Source organism: Penicillium waksmanii, assembly GCF_028829765.1.
Source record: "Penicillium waksmanii strain IBT 27052 chromosome Unknown utg000004l:1.0-5674109.0:1.0-5678898.0, whole genome shotgun sequence".
Classification (NCBI taxonomy): domain Eukaryota; kingdom Fungi; phylum Ascomycota; class Eurotiomycetes; order Eurotiales; family Aspergillaceae; genus Penicillium; species Penicillium waksmanii.
The window spans coordinates 756904-771393 of record NW_026643251.1 but is presented as its reverse complement, the minus strand read 5'-3'; the positions used below and the strand labels follow the sequence as shown (position 1 = coordinate 771393).

The 14490-nt window shown below is 46.8% G+C and overlaps 9 protein-coding genes across 9 annotated transcripts; 4 read left to right on the top strand and 5 right to left on the bottom strand.

The window, feature by feature from the left end:
* Positions 1-484: 484 nt before the first annotated feature.
* Positions 485-3790, top strand: N7481_003153 (uncharacterized protein; the record flags this gene model as incomplete). Its single annotated transcript, XM_057262372.1, has 3 exons — positions 485-1469; positions 1608-2180; positions 2232-3790. The coding sequence occupies 3 exons, from the start codon at positions 485-487 to the stop codon at positions 3788-3790; spliced, it is 3117 nt and encodes a 1038-aa protein (XP_057124033.1).
* A 1946-nt stretch (positions 3791-5736) lies between these two features.
* Positions 5737-6230, bottom strand: N7481_003152 (uncharacterized protein; the record flags this gene model as incomplete). Its single annotated transcript, XM_057262371.1, has 2 exons — positions 5737-5941; positions 6226-6230. 2 exons carry the CDS (start codon positions 6228-6230, stop codon positions 5737-5739), a joined length of 210 nt encoding a protein of 69 aa, XP_057124032.1.
* Positions 6231-7076: 846 nt separating this feature from the next.
* Positions 7077-7343, bottom strand: N7481_003151 (uncharacterized protein; the record flags this gene model as incomplete). Its single annotated transcript, XM_057262370.1, has 1 exon — positions 7077-7343. One exon carries the CDS (start codon positions 7341-7343, stop codon positions 7077-7079), a length of 267 nt encoding a protein of 88 aa, XP_057124031.1.
* Positions 7344-7463: 120 nt separating this feature from the next.
* Positions 7464-8600, bottom strand: N7481_003150 (uncharacterized protein; the record flags this gene model as incomplete). Its single annotated transcript, XM_057262369.1, has 1 exon — positions 7464-8600. The coding sequence occupies one exon, from the start codon at positions 8598-8600 to the stop codon at positions 7464-7466; it is 1137 nt and encodes a 378-aa protein (XP_057124030.1).
* A 916-nt stretch (positions 8601-9516) lies between these two features.
* On the top strand, positions 9517-10612 carry N7481_003149 (glycosyltransferase family 8 protein; the record flags this gene model as incomplete). The annotated part of the gene is made up of 3 exons (XM_057262368.1): positions 9517-9574; positions 9632-10067; positions 10153-10612. 3 exons carry the CDS (start codon positions 9517-9519, stop codon positions 10610-10612), a joined length of 954 nt encoding a protein of 317 aa, XP_057124029.1.
* A 97-nt stretch (positions 10613-10709) lies between these two features.
* Positions 10710-11825, bottom strand: N7481_003148 (ankyrin repeat domain-containing protein; the record flags this gene model as incomplete). The annotated part of the gene is made up of 2 exons (XM_057262367.1): positions 10710-11486; positions 11601-11825. 2 exons carry the CDS (start codon positions 11823-11825, stop codon positions 10710-10712), a joined length of 1002 nt encoding a protein of 333 aa, XP_057124028.1.
* Positions 11826-12186: 361 nt separating this feature from the next.
* On the top strand, positions 12187-12836 carry N7481_003147 (uncharacterized protein; the record flags this gene model as incomplete). The annotated part of the gene is given in 4 exon segments (XM_057262366.1): positions 12187-12329; positions 12345-12442; positions 12547-12739; positions 12761-12836. 4 exon segments carry the CDS (start codon positions 12187-12189, stop codon positions 12834-12836), a joined length of 510 nt encoding a protein of 169 aa, XP_057124027.1.
* A 32-nt stretch (positions 12837-12868) lies between these two features.
* Positions 12869-13737, bottom strand: N7481_003146 (uncharacterized protein; the record flags this gene model as incomplete). Its single annotated transcript, XM_057262365.1, has 2 exons — positions 12869-13434; positions 13491-13737. 2 exons carry the CDS (start codon positions 13735-13737, stop codon positions 12869-12871), a joined length of 813 nt encoding a protein of 270 aa, XP_057124026.1.
* Positions 13738-14304: 567 nt separating this feature from the next.
* On the top strand, positions 14305-14490 carry N7481_003145 (uncharacterized protein; the record flags this gene model as incomplete). Its single annotated transcript, XM_057262364.1, has 1 exon — positions 14305-14490. One exon carries the CDS (start codon positions 14305-14307, stop codon positions 14488-14490), a length of 186 nt encoding a protein of 61 aa, XP_057124025.1.

Sequence of the window (14490 nt, the reverse complement as noted above, 5' to 3'; positions counted from 1 at the left end):
CAATGAGGCATCGTTATGGTAGGCACTCCATCTCGTGTTTTCTCATTTGTCATTATACAGTACCATTCAGTGCTGGAACGAGGCCCTTAAATACAACTTAAACCACATCTGGATTAGTGTATAATATGATGGAAGTTTCAGAGGACCTGCCGGCTTCTCGACATCAGAAACTCCCACTTCCAGCAAACGCTAATCCAAATATGAGAAGGACATCTATTTATAGCCAATAATAAATGACGCTAGTATGGAAGATTCAAAGATCTGGAAACCCAAGCGACTAGAAGGTTCGATGCAAAACGAGCAAACATGATCACAATGATTTCGTAGGGTGTCGATCACTCGAAATGGTTGGATGTGGGGCTAGCATGCCTCAGCCTCACTTTTCGACTCGGCTGCTCCCCAAGACTGGCTGGCATTCATGCCTGACTTTACCTTCACCCTTTCTCAAGTTCATCAATATTTCCCTATCTAGTTATAAAATATCATGGCCACCAAGTCTCTCCTATCTCATCAAGATTACACGGTCGGATGGATATGTGCCTTGCCACTGGAAATGGCGGCTGCGAAACTGATGCTGGACGCAATACACCCTAGCCTGTCTCAACCTTTGACCGATAAAAATACATACATTCTCGGGGACATTGGAAGCCATAATGTTGTTATTGCATGTTTACCGGGTGGATCATATGGCAATGTATCAGCGGCAATGGTGGCGACGCAGTTGCTTTCGACTTTCCATTCTATCCGGTTCGGTCTGATGGTTGGCATCGGTGGAGGGGTACCTAGCAAGAAGGCAGACATTCGACTGGGCGATATTGTGGTCAGCCAACCGACGGACACTTCTGGAGGCGTGATCCAATACGACTTAGGTAAAGCCTTCACCGGGGGTCAATTCCAGCGAACAGGAATGTTGAACCGGCCACCAGAGATTCTGTTGACCACTCTTGCTACATTGCAAGCCCACCATCTTACAGAAGACAGTCGAGTCCTAGAGTTTGCTTGCGATGCTTCGAGCAAAATGAAACCCAACAAAGCCAAAAGCTTTACTCGTCCAGCCGAAGAGGACTGTCTATACCAAGCGGAATATGAACACAAAACATCTGATACATGTGCTAGCTGCGATCGGTCAAAACTAGTTCCACGGCTACCACGAGACCATGAAGAACCAATCATACACTATGGACTGGTTGCATCTGCCAATCAGGTAGTGAAGGATGCCAGGCGGCGAGATCAACTGGCTCATGACCTCGGAGTATACTGTGTGGAGATGGAAGCAGCGGGCCTTATGAATGGCTTCCCATGTCTAGTCATTCGAGGCATCTGTGACTATTCTGACTCACACAAAAATAAGGAATGGCAGGGATATGCAGCAGCAATGGCGGCGGCCTATGCTAAAGAGCTGCTTTTGGTAGTTCCGACTAATCGGATTGATAGTACCCCCACAGCACGAGACACTCTGGCAGACGCTGGTGAGAAGCTCCAAACATCATCCGTGGGCCCTTTGGTCTAGTTCGGGCCTGTTGCTAAATGAAGACTTCTGTATTTAGTTAATTGTTTTACTGTTCCATTAGACCTTGGTGCTGTCCCGGTGATTGACAATTTCATAGGGCGGCAAGACGAACTAGATTGCCTTTGGCAGTACTTACAGCCAAAAGACTTCCCACATCGAAGGATTGCTATTCTCCATGGGCTTGGTGGGATGGGAAAGACACAGCTGGCGAGTCACTTCGCGCGAGATCACAAGCGTGATTTCACCGCTATCTTTTGGATTAGTGGCAAGGATCGAAGCACTTTATTGCAGTCTTTGAGTTCTATTTTCCCCCGACTACCAGGACAGTCTCAGAATAATACGGTTATCGATGACGAAAAAGTAGAGCAACGAGCGAGGCACGTGATTCGATGGCTAGCGTTGGATGGCAACTCAAGCTGGCTTATCATTTTTGATAATGTCGATCAATACCTTCCAATCAGCGGCACTGTTGGTGATGTATATGATATTGCAGAGTTTTTCCCTCCTGTCGATCATGGGTCCATTCTCATTACCTCTAGACTCTCTAGCTTAATCGAGCTGGGGAAGTCTTTTCCAATCCGTAAGCTTGATTCAACGAACGCAATTCAACTACTCTTGCAGAAAAGCGGTCTATCAGCAATCACCTATGAGAACCTTGAAGACAGTCCAGGTACGAGGACATCCAATTTATAAGCCTTTTCAGCGAAACTCATATGCCTAGATACCCTTGCCCTTGCCAGTCGTCTTGATGGACTGCCATTAGCGATAGTCATCGCGGCGGCATTCATGCGTCAAACCGGAACCAGCATCACCGAGTACTTGCAATATTACCGAGAGTCTTGGACTGACTTACAATCCCAATCAAGTCCCGGACGTCAATACCAGCACGGCAATATGCTACAAACGTGGATGATCTCATATCGTGAGATCAAGAAGCGGGATACGGATGCAGCAGAGCTACTACTTCTACTTGCGCGCTTTGATAATCGGGATATTTGGTATGAGCTAGTGAAAGGTGGTGATAATAGCTCAGATGTGCCTACCTGGCTTCAAAAAGCTATATCAAGCGGACTCACGTTCAAAATCGCTGTGAAGACCCTCATCGAATTCTCTCTTCTTGAAAGTAGGCTACAAGATGGAAGCTATGCGATGCACCCAGTGGTACGAGACTGGTGCCTCTACATTGCCAGCACGGACGAAAAAGTAAATTCAATCCAGCTTTCTGAACTGGCACTGATTTCTGTTGGATATAACGTCCCAGGTGCAAGTGACAGGAACTGCTCAGAGCTCCAACGACGGCTTCTTCCACACGCAAATTATGTCCGCCATAGAGAATTTTCTGCTAGCGATATTTCTGTATGGGGAGGTTTTCATGGATTGGGGGATCTCTACAGAGGCCAAGGGAGGCTCAAAGAGGCTGAGGAGATGTACCAGCGAGCACTGGTAGGCAAGGAGAAGGCCCTTGGTCTAGATTATATGTCTATCCTCCATACTGTGAATAACCTTGGGAATCTCTACTGTGATCAGGGTAAATTCAAAGAGGCTGAGGAGATGTACCAGCGAGCACTTGCGGGTAAGGAGAAGGCCCTGGGTCCAGATCATACATCCACTCTCGATACTGTGAACAATTTTGGGAATCTCTACAGAGATCAGGGCAAGCTTAAAGAGGCTGAGGAAATGTACCAGCGAGCACTTGCGGGTAAGGAGAAGGCCCTGGGTCCAGATCATACATCCACTCTCGATACTGTGAACAACCTTGGGAATCTCTACAGAGATCAGGGTCAATTCAGAGAGGCCGAGGAGATGTACCAGCGAGCACTGGCAGGGTATGAGAAGACCCTGGGTCCAGATCATACATCTACTCTCAATACTGTTCATAATCTTGGGACTCTCTACAGAGATCAGGGCAAGTTCAAAGAAGCTGAGGAGATGTACCAGCGAGCACTAGCAGGCAAGGTGAAGACCCTGGGTCCAGATCTTACATCTACTCTTATAACGGTGAACGACCTTGGGAGTCTCTACAGAGATCAGGGCAAGCTTAAAGAGGCTGAGGAAATGTACCAGCGAGCACTTGCGGGTAAGGAGAAGGCCCTGGGTCCAGATCATACATCCACTCTCAATACTGTTCATAATCTTGGGACTCTCTACAAAGATCGGGGCAAGTTCAAAGAGGCCAAGGAGATGTACCAGCGAGCACTAGCAGGGTATGAGAAGGCCCTGGGTCTAGATCATAGTACTACTCGACAAATGTCAGAGAGATTAACGAGGCTACGAATTTAAGATTGTAACTAGTACCCAACTTTTCACTGCAAATAGTTACTTCACTCAAAAACATTCTGAACCGTAAGTTTAGCATTAACATCATTCGTTTACTCCTAACGTGGAAAGAGCCTTCAGTACTGGTTTTTGACAAGATTTCTAGTGAAAGATGGGAATGCTCGCTGGCAGTCTGTCAAGCAGACGGGTCGATCACAAGAGGACAAAACCACCACACTCGCAGAGTGCAGGCGAGTAGTAGACAAAGCGTGACGCTATAGAGGAACGATGGAACGAATAGCCAGAACCTTTCATAAGCAGTATATCGATACCGCAACCTCAGCAACCCCAGTAGAGCATTTCATAAGGGGGGACATGCATGATTGTTATTGATGCTATCGAACGAACGCTACTTAACCTCACGAAACAATGCGAAGGCCTTGTTGCTAAGGCCTCAGTCACATGACTCCACGATACCGATGTTGAGAGCGGAAATCCCCATTACACTAGGTGAAATTCATGTCCTGTATTGGAATGCACAAGTCTAGTAAATTAGAAAGGTCTTGGCACAATTTATGCATTTATATACAGTGTCAAGCCTCTAAATGTAATGGCATATGATCAAACCAAATCCTATGGAACTACTAAATGTATGTCTGTTCGCTCTACAGTATTGCTCTACAGTATTGCTCTGCGGTAGTTCCGACAATCGGTGTCACTATTTACACTCTCTCATTGTTTCCTGAACCCTAAATGCCAAGTCACGCTAAGCCTCGTTAAGACACGAATGGAAATAATAACTGGAAGACGCGCGCGTCGCACGCATCGGCCCTGAAACGAAAGTCAGGGGAGCTATTAAGATAGTAGAAAAGGATAAGTAGTGTGGAATTGTTATATGAAGCATAAACGACACGAACTGACATAGGTTATTTATTTTGACAGTGCAAGTATATCGGCGTATGAAGTTTTTCTTGGTCTCTGTGATCGCCTTTCGGGAGTCGGTATACTTGCCTGTCGAGCACTTTCAGTTCCATCCAGAGTGTCAGCCCGTGTAATCTGAGTGCTTTCCTCATCTTCATCCTCGTCGGCAGTAGTGGTGGCCCTAACGTTCTCTCCAAGCTGGGGGTCATAAAACTGAGACGTGGACCAGCCCTTTGGGACCAGCGGTCAACGCGTTTCCTCTTCTCAATTGCAGAAGAAGGGGTTGGCGGAAGGCTGCTTGTTGATGTCGGGAGAAAATGTATGTCGTCTGTTACGACAGCTAACTGACGGTCCTCTTTTGTGAGGCCGAAGATACGACCGGTCAAAAACACATGGGTGTTTAAAGGTGTTCTACCATCGGCGGATGAGGAATCGGGATTGGCTCCTTTCTTGAGAAGTGCATGAATAATGCCCCCATGTCCGTGCTGTGCAGCAAACACTAACTATTTCTAGGGATTGTTCTACAAGGAGCTTCGTCCAGTCTAGGTTTCTGGAGACGGTGATCTTGTGGGTCGCTTACGAACTAGAAGGTTTAGTCAGGCTAGATGTTCAGATCAGCTGCGTGATTTAGTCAGTTTTAGTACCGTCACATACTTAAGATTTCCGCCCCGGACTCTATCATAGCTAATAATGAGTGGCCTACCGAGGGAGTCATAGTGATGACTTCTGATAGCAATCAAGAAGGACTGCTAGTGTTCGGTCGACTGGATTCTCTGATGTTTATGCTTCCTAAATAATGAGATTTAATAGACTTTATCGTATTAAGTAAACGTGGTTAGATTAAATATTGAGGTAGACCATACGTTCAATGAATGCTGTGTTCAACCTTGGGCACAATATACTACAGCGTCGGCGATTCTGAGTTTTCGCGAGGTCCTCTCTGTCGACTGTTTTGAGATGTCAACCAAACCACAGGATTTTCTCTCGCCGTTGGCCGCTCTCACCAGTTACTTTTCTTTTTTTTTTTTGGCTACGTCGCGCGTTTGGCATCAGTGAATTCCCAGCTCGAGTTGTTTTAAGAGCGCGTCCATCATGCGACAATGCTCTTCATCCAGGATGGATATAATGCGCATGACGAAGTCAATTTGGAGCTTGGTACGATTCCAGCAGGCTTCGACAATAAGCACACGCTTCTTGACCTCACTTTCGGCGTGCTTCCATGTTGAGCATATGTCGATGATTTTAACACCGATGCTATCGTAGAGTCAGTACAGCGCAATATTTCCAAAAGAGGGACACAGTCTACTCATAACATGTCGTTACAAGACCGACCACTGAACCTGGAGCCATAATAATTGTAGTTGACTTTCCTCTGGAGAAAAGAGAAAGGAAAGAGAACAGTAGAGGGGGAGGTTTACCTACAAGAGATCAGGATCACATGATCACACCAGGGATTGAAGACTTCGCCTCAGCTTAGCGGAATACTGATCAGATAGAGCTAAGTCAGCGAAGACGTGGAAACAACTGCGATAATGTACGCCATGTTGAGGGGCCGTAATCGGGGCCGAAGGGACATCAGAGCGTGGTTGGAGGAACCAGGTGTGTGTACGAAGGCCTACATATAGTGCGCGCCGCTTTAGCGTCGCGCGACCCGGGTGATTAGGGTGAGTGCGCAATAGACAGGGTGAGAATGGGGTGAGCAGGGTGAGAACCATACTCTCTAGGGCGACCACTGCACTGACCACTTTCAGCTGAGCTGGCTTTAAGTATCATTGTGCCAAAGCCTCACCCCTGAAGCGCTCGGTCTTTTGGCATCTGCACATAGCCTCAGTATGTTTATGGACATAGTAAAGCGAATGCAGATGTCACACAGCGAGTCTTTTGGTTGAACTGGTGATGTTGAGACCACGCAATGCCAATCGCCGAATATTTCTACTACTACAAATACCCACTCGCTCACTTACTCACTTCGACAGGGGATCAAATATATATGACCCATCTCTAGACGCACCCTGATCCGTTACTCAAAATGTGTGGACCCACCTGGGTTTTCTTCGAAAAACTGAGAAATTAGCCTTTTAGTAACCGTTCAGAGCAAAGACTCCATGTGTATCACCTAATTGAATAGTTCTGATAACAATTAAGACTCCTTCGTTGGGGCTTGCTTTCTCTAACCTTTATCCATCCATAAATCCGATCTTATAAGCCGTACATGCTAGCAACTGTATCCACCTTGTGAACCATAGTATCCAGCGGTCCTCTTTGGGATTTCGGATTTCTCGACTAGAATGAGACACTTTAAGAAGCGTGATTACAATTGAAGCGCATGCCTTATGACTAATTGAAGAGAACTGATTGTTTCTTTAAAGTTTGTGATTGTTTTGTTGGTTTAGCCGAGGTACAGTTCCAATGGAAGATCATGGTACATCTGGTAATCTAAATCATTACTCCATTCCAGTACAAAGCATTTGACGAGGGCAATGACAGCCATTGGGCTCAAAGTTGAAAAATCAGAATCAGAAACTGGCTGTCTCCAGAAGTGCGTTTCATCAAGAGCCGAAACGTGTCCGTCCCACAAGCTTGCCGCAATGTCTGTCACTACACGGACAGCATCCCCTGAGTTTCCACGTCCTGCAAGAACAGCACTTGATGCCATGTCTGCCATTTCATGCCTGACAAATCGCGAGTCCCATCCTCTGGCGATTAGCGTTTCTGGCCGATTCAATACCGCAAGGCGTAGGGTATTTGCTAGATGATTCCGGTAGAGGTCCATTCTCTACTTTGAATACGCAGTGAGAATATCACGTAGTCCCCAATGGATAGACCATGATAGGAATGACCACGGTAGGCTATCCAAAGCCTGGTCAAGAACAACAGATTCTTGATGTCCGATGTATAAGATGACATCAGAAGTGCCGTCTTCTTTATTAGGCAGGTGAAGCACGACGGTGCTTTTTGATGATTCGTTTTCCATACTTCTTGGCTTCAAGAATAAGTAGTCCACCTCGTTCACTTTGCCGCCAATCATATTATAAAGATGTCTCCCGCTGTGCGCGCCGCCAAACCCTTTAGGTGCATATTCTAGTCGCCATGTGCCGGTTGATTTGCGTCCCGGGAAGGCACACTTGAAGCCATTTGGTACTTCAGACTCAATCACACCGGCCAGCATCTGTAAGCACTTGTCGAGCCTCTGCTCGAAGATTGCCGGATATACGTCTTTTGAAGAAACATGTGAATCATGTGCACAAAAAAACACACACGCGCGGTCTCCGATAGGCCATTCTATACGCCATTGCCCACAATATGACGCGTAAGCAGCCCGATGACCAGAAGCACTGCTATAGCGATATAATTGACGCGCATTTGTTAGGCAGAATAATGCCAAAAGAGTACTGCGTGATATCACGGTGCAAGTCGTCAATCTATGCTTCACGAGAGGACGGAGAGGGATATCGGCCCAGGTCTCACATGGGACGAGGTCGAGTTGTTCGTCGGCGATCGTCACAATATGTTCACCTTCTTTCTCGCCAGTGATTGAAACACCTTCCAAGGGTTTCAAACAACGACTATCCTTCCCGGATATTGGATGGACCACTGCTAGCAAAATAGACCATGCGGCTTGCCCGGCTGGACGTGTCAGTGGCAGACGGCTAAGATGAACTCTTTTTTTACCACATATTCCGTTTGAGAGGTCTGCGCTGATAACAGGCCCGACAGGAGGCGGCTTGATAATTCGATACCACGGAACTGTAGGTTGTCGACGCCACCAGCTGCCTAGGTGCCGAATGTCCCTCAGGGAATGGAATGGGTCTGCTTGATCGATGATCGTGCCGAATTGAGTAGCGATGGAACCAAGACCCAAGACTGTGACCGCCAAAGACAGCCACGTAGCGACAGTTGATGAAACATCCATTGTGAGTTAAGTGGGATCTTTAGAATTTGCTGATTGCCACACTGTGAATCGATTTGGACAAAATGTAGCAGCTGCGCCGTGGAAAGGAGATGGGATTCTGGTGGTTTGCTCCAGGCGGAGGTGTCTCTAATGTGTCGTGCGAAATAAAGAAGGGTAACAGTCAACCTTTTTCTCAGGGAAACCTGTGCGCTGACGAAGATTTGTCCTCTTGACGTGAAGGTGTGGGATAGAAAAAGATGCTATGGCCTCTGATTCGGATCGCGCTCAAAAGTAATCCGCATCGGGGCGGCTAAACTGAATGGCTCTGTGGTCATCATTGTACGCCTCTTTTGTCGCGGCGATACGCTGTGTTTCAATATGAGGCTATGGCTATGATTGGGCATGGAAAACACCCCTTGGGTTTAGTTGCAGCTTGCACGGCACGGTCCCTCCCGCAGCCGAACGTCGGAGTATCCGGTGAGAGCAAGGAGAGTCGGATGCCATCGTAAGATTTAATCTGGAAAGAGGACCAGGAACCCTCTATTCTGTGGCCGTCTCTCCTTGAAATAATAATCCAACAGATTTCACCACAAATTTGATTCCAATTGTCATTTCATCAACCGATGGTAAATGAAGATGACTGACTCTGCTTAGCGTCTCGCGGGCCGGTCAGGCTACAGTGGCGTTCCAAAAGGTTGAAACACCCCGTTGCCGATTATAATTGACCGCCTGCTAATAGCAGACGGAGACCAGGGCGGTAAGCAGAGTGTTTCAAACTTTTGGAACGGGACTGTACGTTGCGTCGGGAAATTTTGCCGCATCGTCTCACCGCCCACACGGAAACCCACAAATCTTGCTTCTAGCTCGTCAGCGCTTCCGCGACACCGTTGAGGTCATCTTCTTCCTTTTGTTCTCGCTCCTTGTAACCGCCCGAAACATGGGTCACTATGTGCCCGAATCAGTGGAACCGCCTGAATTAGGGGGGTTCCAAAGGTGTGAATACCCAAGAATCTAATGGAAGACTTCCCATGATAACATTGAACGCCTTTCAGTCTGGACCACTCTCATAACAAATACCGCGTATTTGTCTGGTCTGTTGACTCTCGATTACTCTCTTAAGAGAGCTGGATCAAAGTATCCTCTCGTTGCTCTTTACACAGATTCATTTCCTGCGGATGGACACAAAGCTCTGGACTCGAGGGGAATAGCGAAACGGCATGTACCATATCTTCTCCCAGCGGTCCCGAAAGATTTCACCAACGACATGCGCTTCTACGACTGCTGGAGCAAGCTCACACCGTTCTCACTCATTGAATATGATCGCGTTGTGCAGCTGGACAGTGATATGGCGATCCTTCAAAATATGGATGAGTTAATGGACATCACTTTGGATGCGGCAAGCATGAATGGAACGGGTGACCGAGTGTTTGCTGCTAGCCACGCATGTGTCTGCAATCCGCTTCACAAACCTCACTATCCCAGAGACTGGTAAGCTCGATGGCTTTGTCCTAAGCAAGAACCTTTTTTACCCACTAGTCGTTTGCCCAATCGCTAATTCAGCGCTTTGTTAAAGGGTTCCGGCCAATTGTGCCTATTCCACTCAGCATGACAGTCCAGATATCGCACAAACAGCCGGGCCTCCAGCCACCGCAGGATTAGGGATACCAAATGGTGGCTTGCAGGTGGTGAACCCATCTCAAGCGATTTATGACAAAATCGTAGCACAGCTTGCCTCCTCTACAACATTGCAATATGATTTCGCTGATCAGTCCCTCCTCGGCGATATTTTTAACGGTCGGTGGGTTGCGCTGCCGTACGTATACAATGCGCTCAAAACACTCCGATGGAAAGGAATACATGACGTCATATGGCGCGATAAGAGTGTGAAAAATATACACTATATACTTAGCCCGAAACCGTGGGATGAATGGGCAGATGGACAAGGTCACGATCCCTCCCATGCCTGGTGGATATCATTGAATGCGGAAAGACTAGCAGAGGAACAACAGAGAGGCCTCACAGACGGTTTTTGAGCTAGTTTGACAAACTCCAAATTTTCGCACTACCCTGCCATGAATAGTATATGAATTATTCATGATCCAAGGCCACGACAAAACTCAACCTAATAACCTAATAACTGCCTCGTGTCTTTTCCGTGTTGCCAGAAAAAAGAGGCGTCATTCCGTATTTATCTACTGAATTTTTCTGCACACGTTCTTGAGCACATAGAAGCTTGACGACTGCCTCATGTCCTTTATGTGCTGCGCGCGAACATGGCGTCCGTCCATCAGAATCCCTTGGGTCCGGGTCAACCCTGGCCGTGGAGAGCAAGAGCCTGACGACTGCCTCGTGTCCATTCTCTGCTGCCAAAGAAAGAGGTGTCCTCCCGAGGTAGTTTTTGGTATCTGGATTCACGTGCCCAGAGGCAAGAAGGAGCTTGATCACTCCCTCGCGTCCGAGCTGTGCTGCCAACGCCAGCGGTGTCCAACCCAAATTATCCATCAAGTCTGAATCAGCACCCTTTGTGACAAGCAGTAGCCTGACAATTTCTTCGTGCCCATTCTGTGCCGAGAAAAATAGTGGTGTTTGCCCATTAGAATCTTTAGAGTCCGGATTGACCCGTTTTTCAGCAAACAACAGTTTGACCACCGTCTCCCGTCCGTACTCTGCCGCCCATGATATCGGCGTCTGTCCTTGTTCGTCCCTTGAATTTGGATCGACCCCACTAGCCATAAGTAGCAACTCCACAATTGCGGCATGCCCATTCTGTGCTGCGTAAGATAACGGCGTCCGCCCAAATAATTCCTTGGAGTCAGATTTGTCCCCATGCGAGTTGAGTAACAACTTGGTAACCGCTTCATGTCCGTTTTTCGAAGCGATAATCAATGGCGTGCGGCCCGCTAAGTCCTAGCAGTTTGGATTGACACCTTTCGCTGCTAACAGTACTCTGACTGTTGCTTAATGTCCGTTTTCTGCTGCAAGTGCCAGCGGTGTTAGGTTTTTGTCAGATGTGACTCCAACATCAGCACCTTCGTCCATCAGCTTTTGAACCGCTACTGGACGCCCGAACTTTGCCGTCCAAATCAATGCCGAACTTCCAGAGCGAATATTTTGAAGATAGAGGTATGAGTTCAGGGCAGCAAAAAACCAAGTATGTGTTTGGACGAACGAATTGACATCACTTGTCGATTGCAAGTTATCGGCTATCAAACGCAACAATTCATTGGGCAATACATGCAAACTCATTTGGAAGTACCAAATCGATAGCTAACAGTCGACGGTGAAAATATCCAAGGGTAATTATATATAGAGCCTCAAAATGAGACAACCCTGTCTTGTATAAAGACAAGAAGAGCTGGGGCAATGCCATAGTGATAAGCAGGTGTCTGATGCGAATGGCAAAGGTAGCGCGGTACCGGAAATAGCCACAGACCATGAAACGTACCAGCGATGGCCAAACAAGAAAATCAGATGAGTACTTTAGAGCCGTAGATGCTCTTCATTCGCAAACTTCGGTTTTATTTAAATACAATGCTGTTGCAGTGTTGGACAAATGTGCTGAGCTGAATCGAGAATAAACCGGCTCTCTTGGCGGGTGAGAAACAGAATGAGGGCTCCTCAGTTCAGATTATATTCGGATGATATTGTTATGTATAAAAACGATGTTATGGCTTTTACAACCTACAATATAAGGTCCTCGATCACCCTCTGTCCATGTATCTTCAGTTATACCAGACGTAAAGACATCCTGTAACTCTGGAGAAGTGGGGCGAAAACTATTACAGCAAATACCAATATAGCGGTGGCCGTATCTTCACTATCTATATTCCTTCACGAACTGATGTACATAGTCTCTGAGGGTAGTAAGTACTCTGATTATTATCTAAAATAGATTCAACCTACTAACTTTCCACAGGTATTACAGATGAGAAGTTCCTGGACCCATGTAGTAGTAAAACAAAAAAAGCTTATGGGCCAGTTTTGACGGGGAAGTTAGCACAGTTCGAGGGGACAAAATCCGCTACCAACGCCAATAGCTATGTCTGGTTCGCGGTAGCGATGTATCTTAACAGCAACGATTGGTCTCGAGTTATTATAAATAGGAAAAGGGTCTCAGGACCTGCTACTAGACGCTCTGCTCTGGTTACCGATAGTAATGGGTCATAGCGCACCTTTCTCAGGGGCAAGGCTGGGAATAAAACGATCGATACAAATAGGATGGAGATGGGCGAGGATGAAAATTCCGATTTCCCGTGAGACAATTGAGTCTTGATTAAGCTGTGTGCTCTTTAGCACCAAATACCGAGCGGCGCTTGGACTCCTACAAATTGAGCATGCCATGCCTCATACCCAATCATTCCAAGGCTCTTCAGGCCATCAATAAAAGTATTCAGAAGAAGTCTTGGCTTGCGATTTTTGCCTTCCCCCTCCCAATCCCATTGTGCTTTTGTCTTGTAAAGCTCTTCGGCCTCCTTTGATCTCCACTCCATAAACCACGCGAGGCGTTGACATTGCACTCCCTGGTAGATAACCTCCCCAGATAGCCACGCTATTTTTTGACTGAGAATCCCGGACATAGGTTCATGGGGCTTTTCATATTTTTCATAGATATTCTTCAGACGTGGCAGTTGAGACTGATTTCTTTTTTCAGCTCCCAGGGCTTCAATGGGAAAATAAACCATCCAGATTTCGTGGATACGTTCAGGGTCGTTTACTGAAATCATCCCTCCAAAAAGATAGTTGATTTGATAAATAGAGTATATATCTTCACTTTGTTGGTAGAGGAAGTTCTTTGCCTTCCTGGCAATTGTGTCTGCTCTGTGAAAATTATCTCGGTGCGAACCAGACAACCACTCTGTTGATTCAATTTTTTGTCAGTTTCTTTCAAGGTCGCCCGGACTAAGGCCTTACGGATAATAATCCATAGCTTCTGTGGAGTTTCTACAGGATTGGCAAAATTGATGTAGCCACACCCCTCAACAGCTTGGACCTCATTCAGGAGATCTTTCCAATTGACTCGCTTTGCAGTTGCCGTCTCTGAATAATCAAAGACCAGCCATTCGATCATTGGTTCGCCGGTAGCCTGTATGGTACTTTGTCCAACTGCCGGTAAATTGGCGGTGTCGAATTTCTTGCTTTGACTTCGTGTGATTGGCATGGTTTTGTGTGAGAATGCGGAGGTGGATTGGTGAACAAGTTTAGTCACAAACGGCGGACCTGGGAATTACTGGTTTTAGTGCCCCAATACGACGTTACGTAAGCTATTCAGACCCAACATAAAACATGAAGACCTGGAATCGTTCACCTAACTTGTTTACACTTCTTAGAAAATACATCTAAATGGGCTTTTTTACAAATGAAAATAATCAAAAACATTAATTGAGATTATTAAGATAGTTACATCATATTATAGCCTTGGAATATGTATTAATGAATGTGAGGATGCTCAGATGATCACTGGTCACGATACAGTATAGCGGTCGATATCTGAGTGGGAATGGATGGTGGCGGTTCGGCGAAAGTACTACATAGTAATGGCTTGAGGAAAGGGAGTGTATGAGAAAGAGAACGAATACAGCAGGCGTGGGTGCCTAGTTGGGTGCCACAGACGTAAGGCCCCTTATAAACACCGCAAAGTGCGTCATTTGAATCTCCCCTCATTTACTCCCGGAATCCTGCTCTCAAGTCTTTTTATTTTTCAAATACCCCAAACGCCCAATTAGCCATGGAGGGGAGCGACTGGCAGCAAGTGCGTACTTACGCTGACCATCTGGGTCATCGCGTGGTGCTTGAGCAGTACGTCGTGCCGGACCCAGAACCCGACCACCTGGTTCCTATCCAGGTTTATAGCCTCGTCACCTTGGGTGACGACCACGAAAAACTACGGGAATACCTGATGCAAAATTTATGA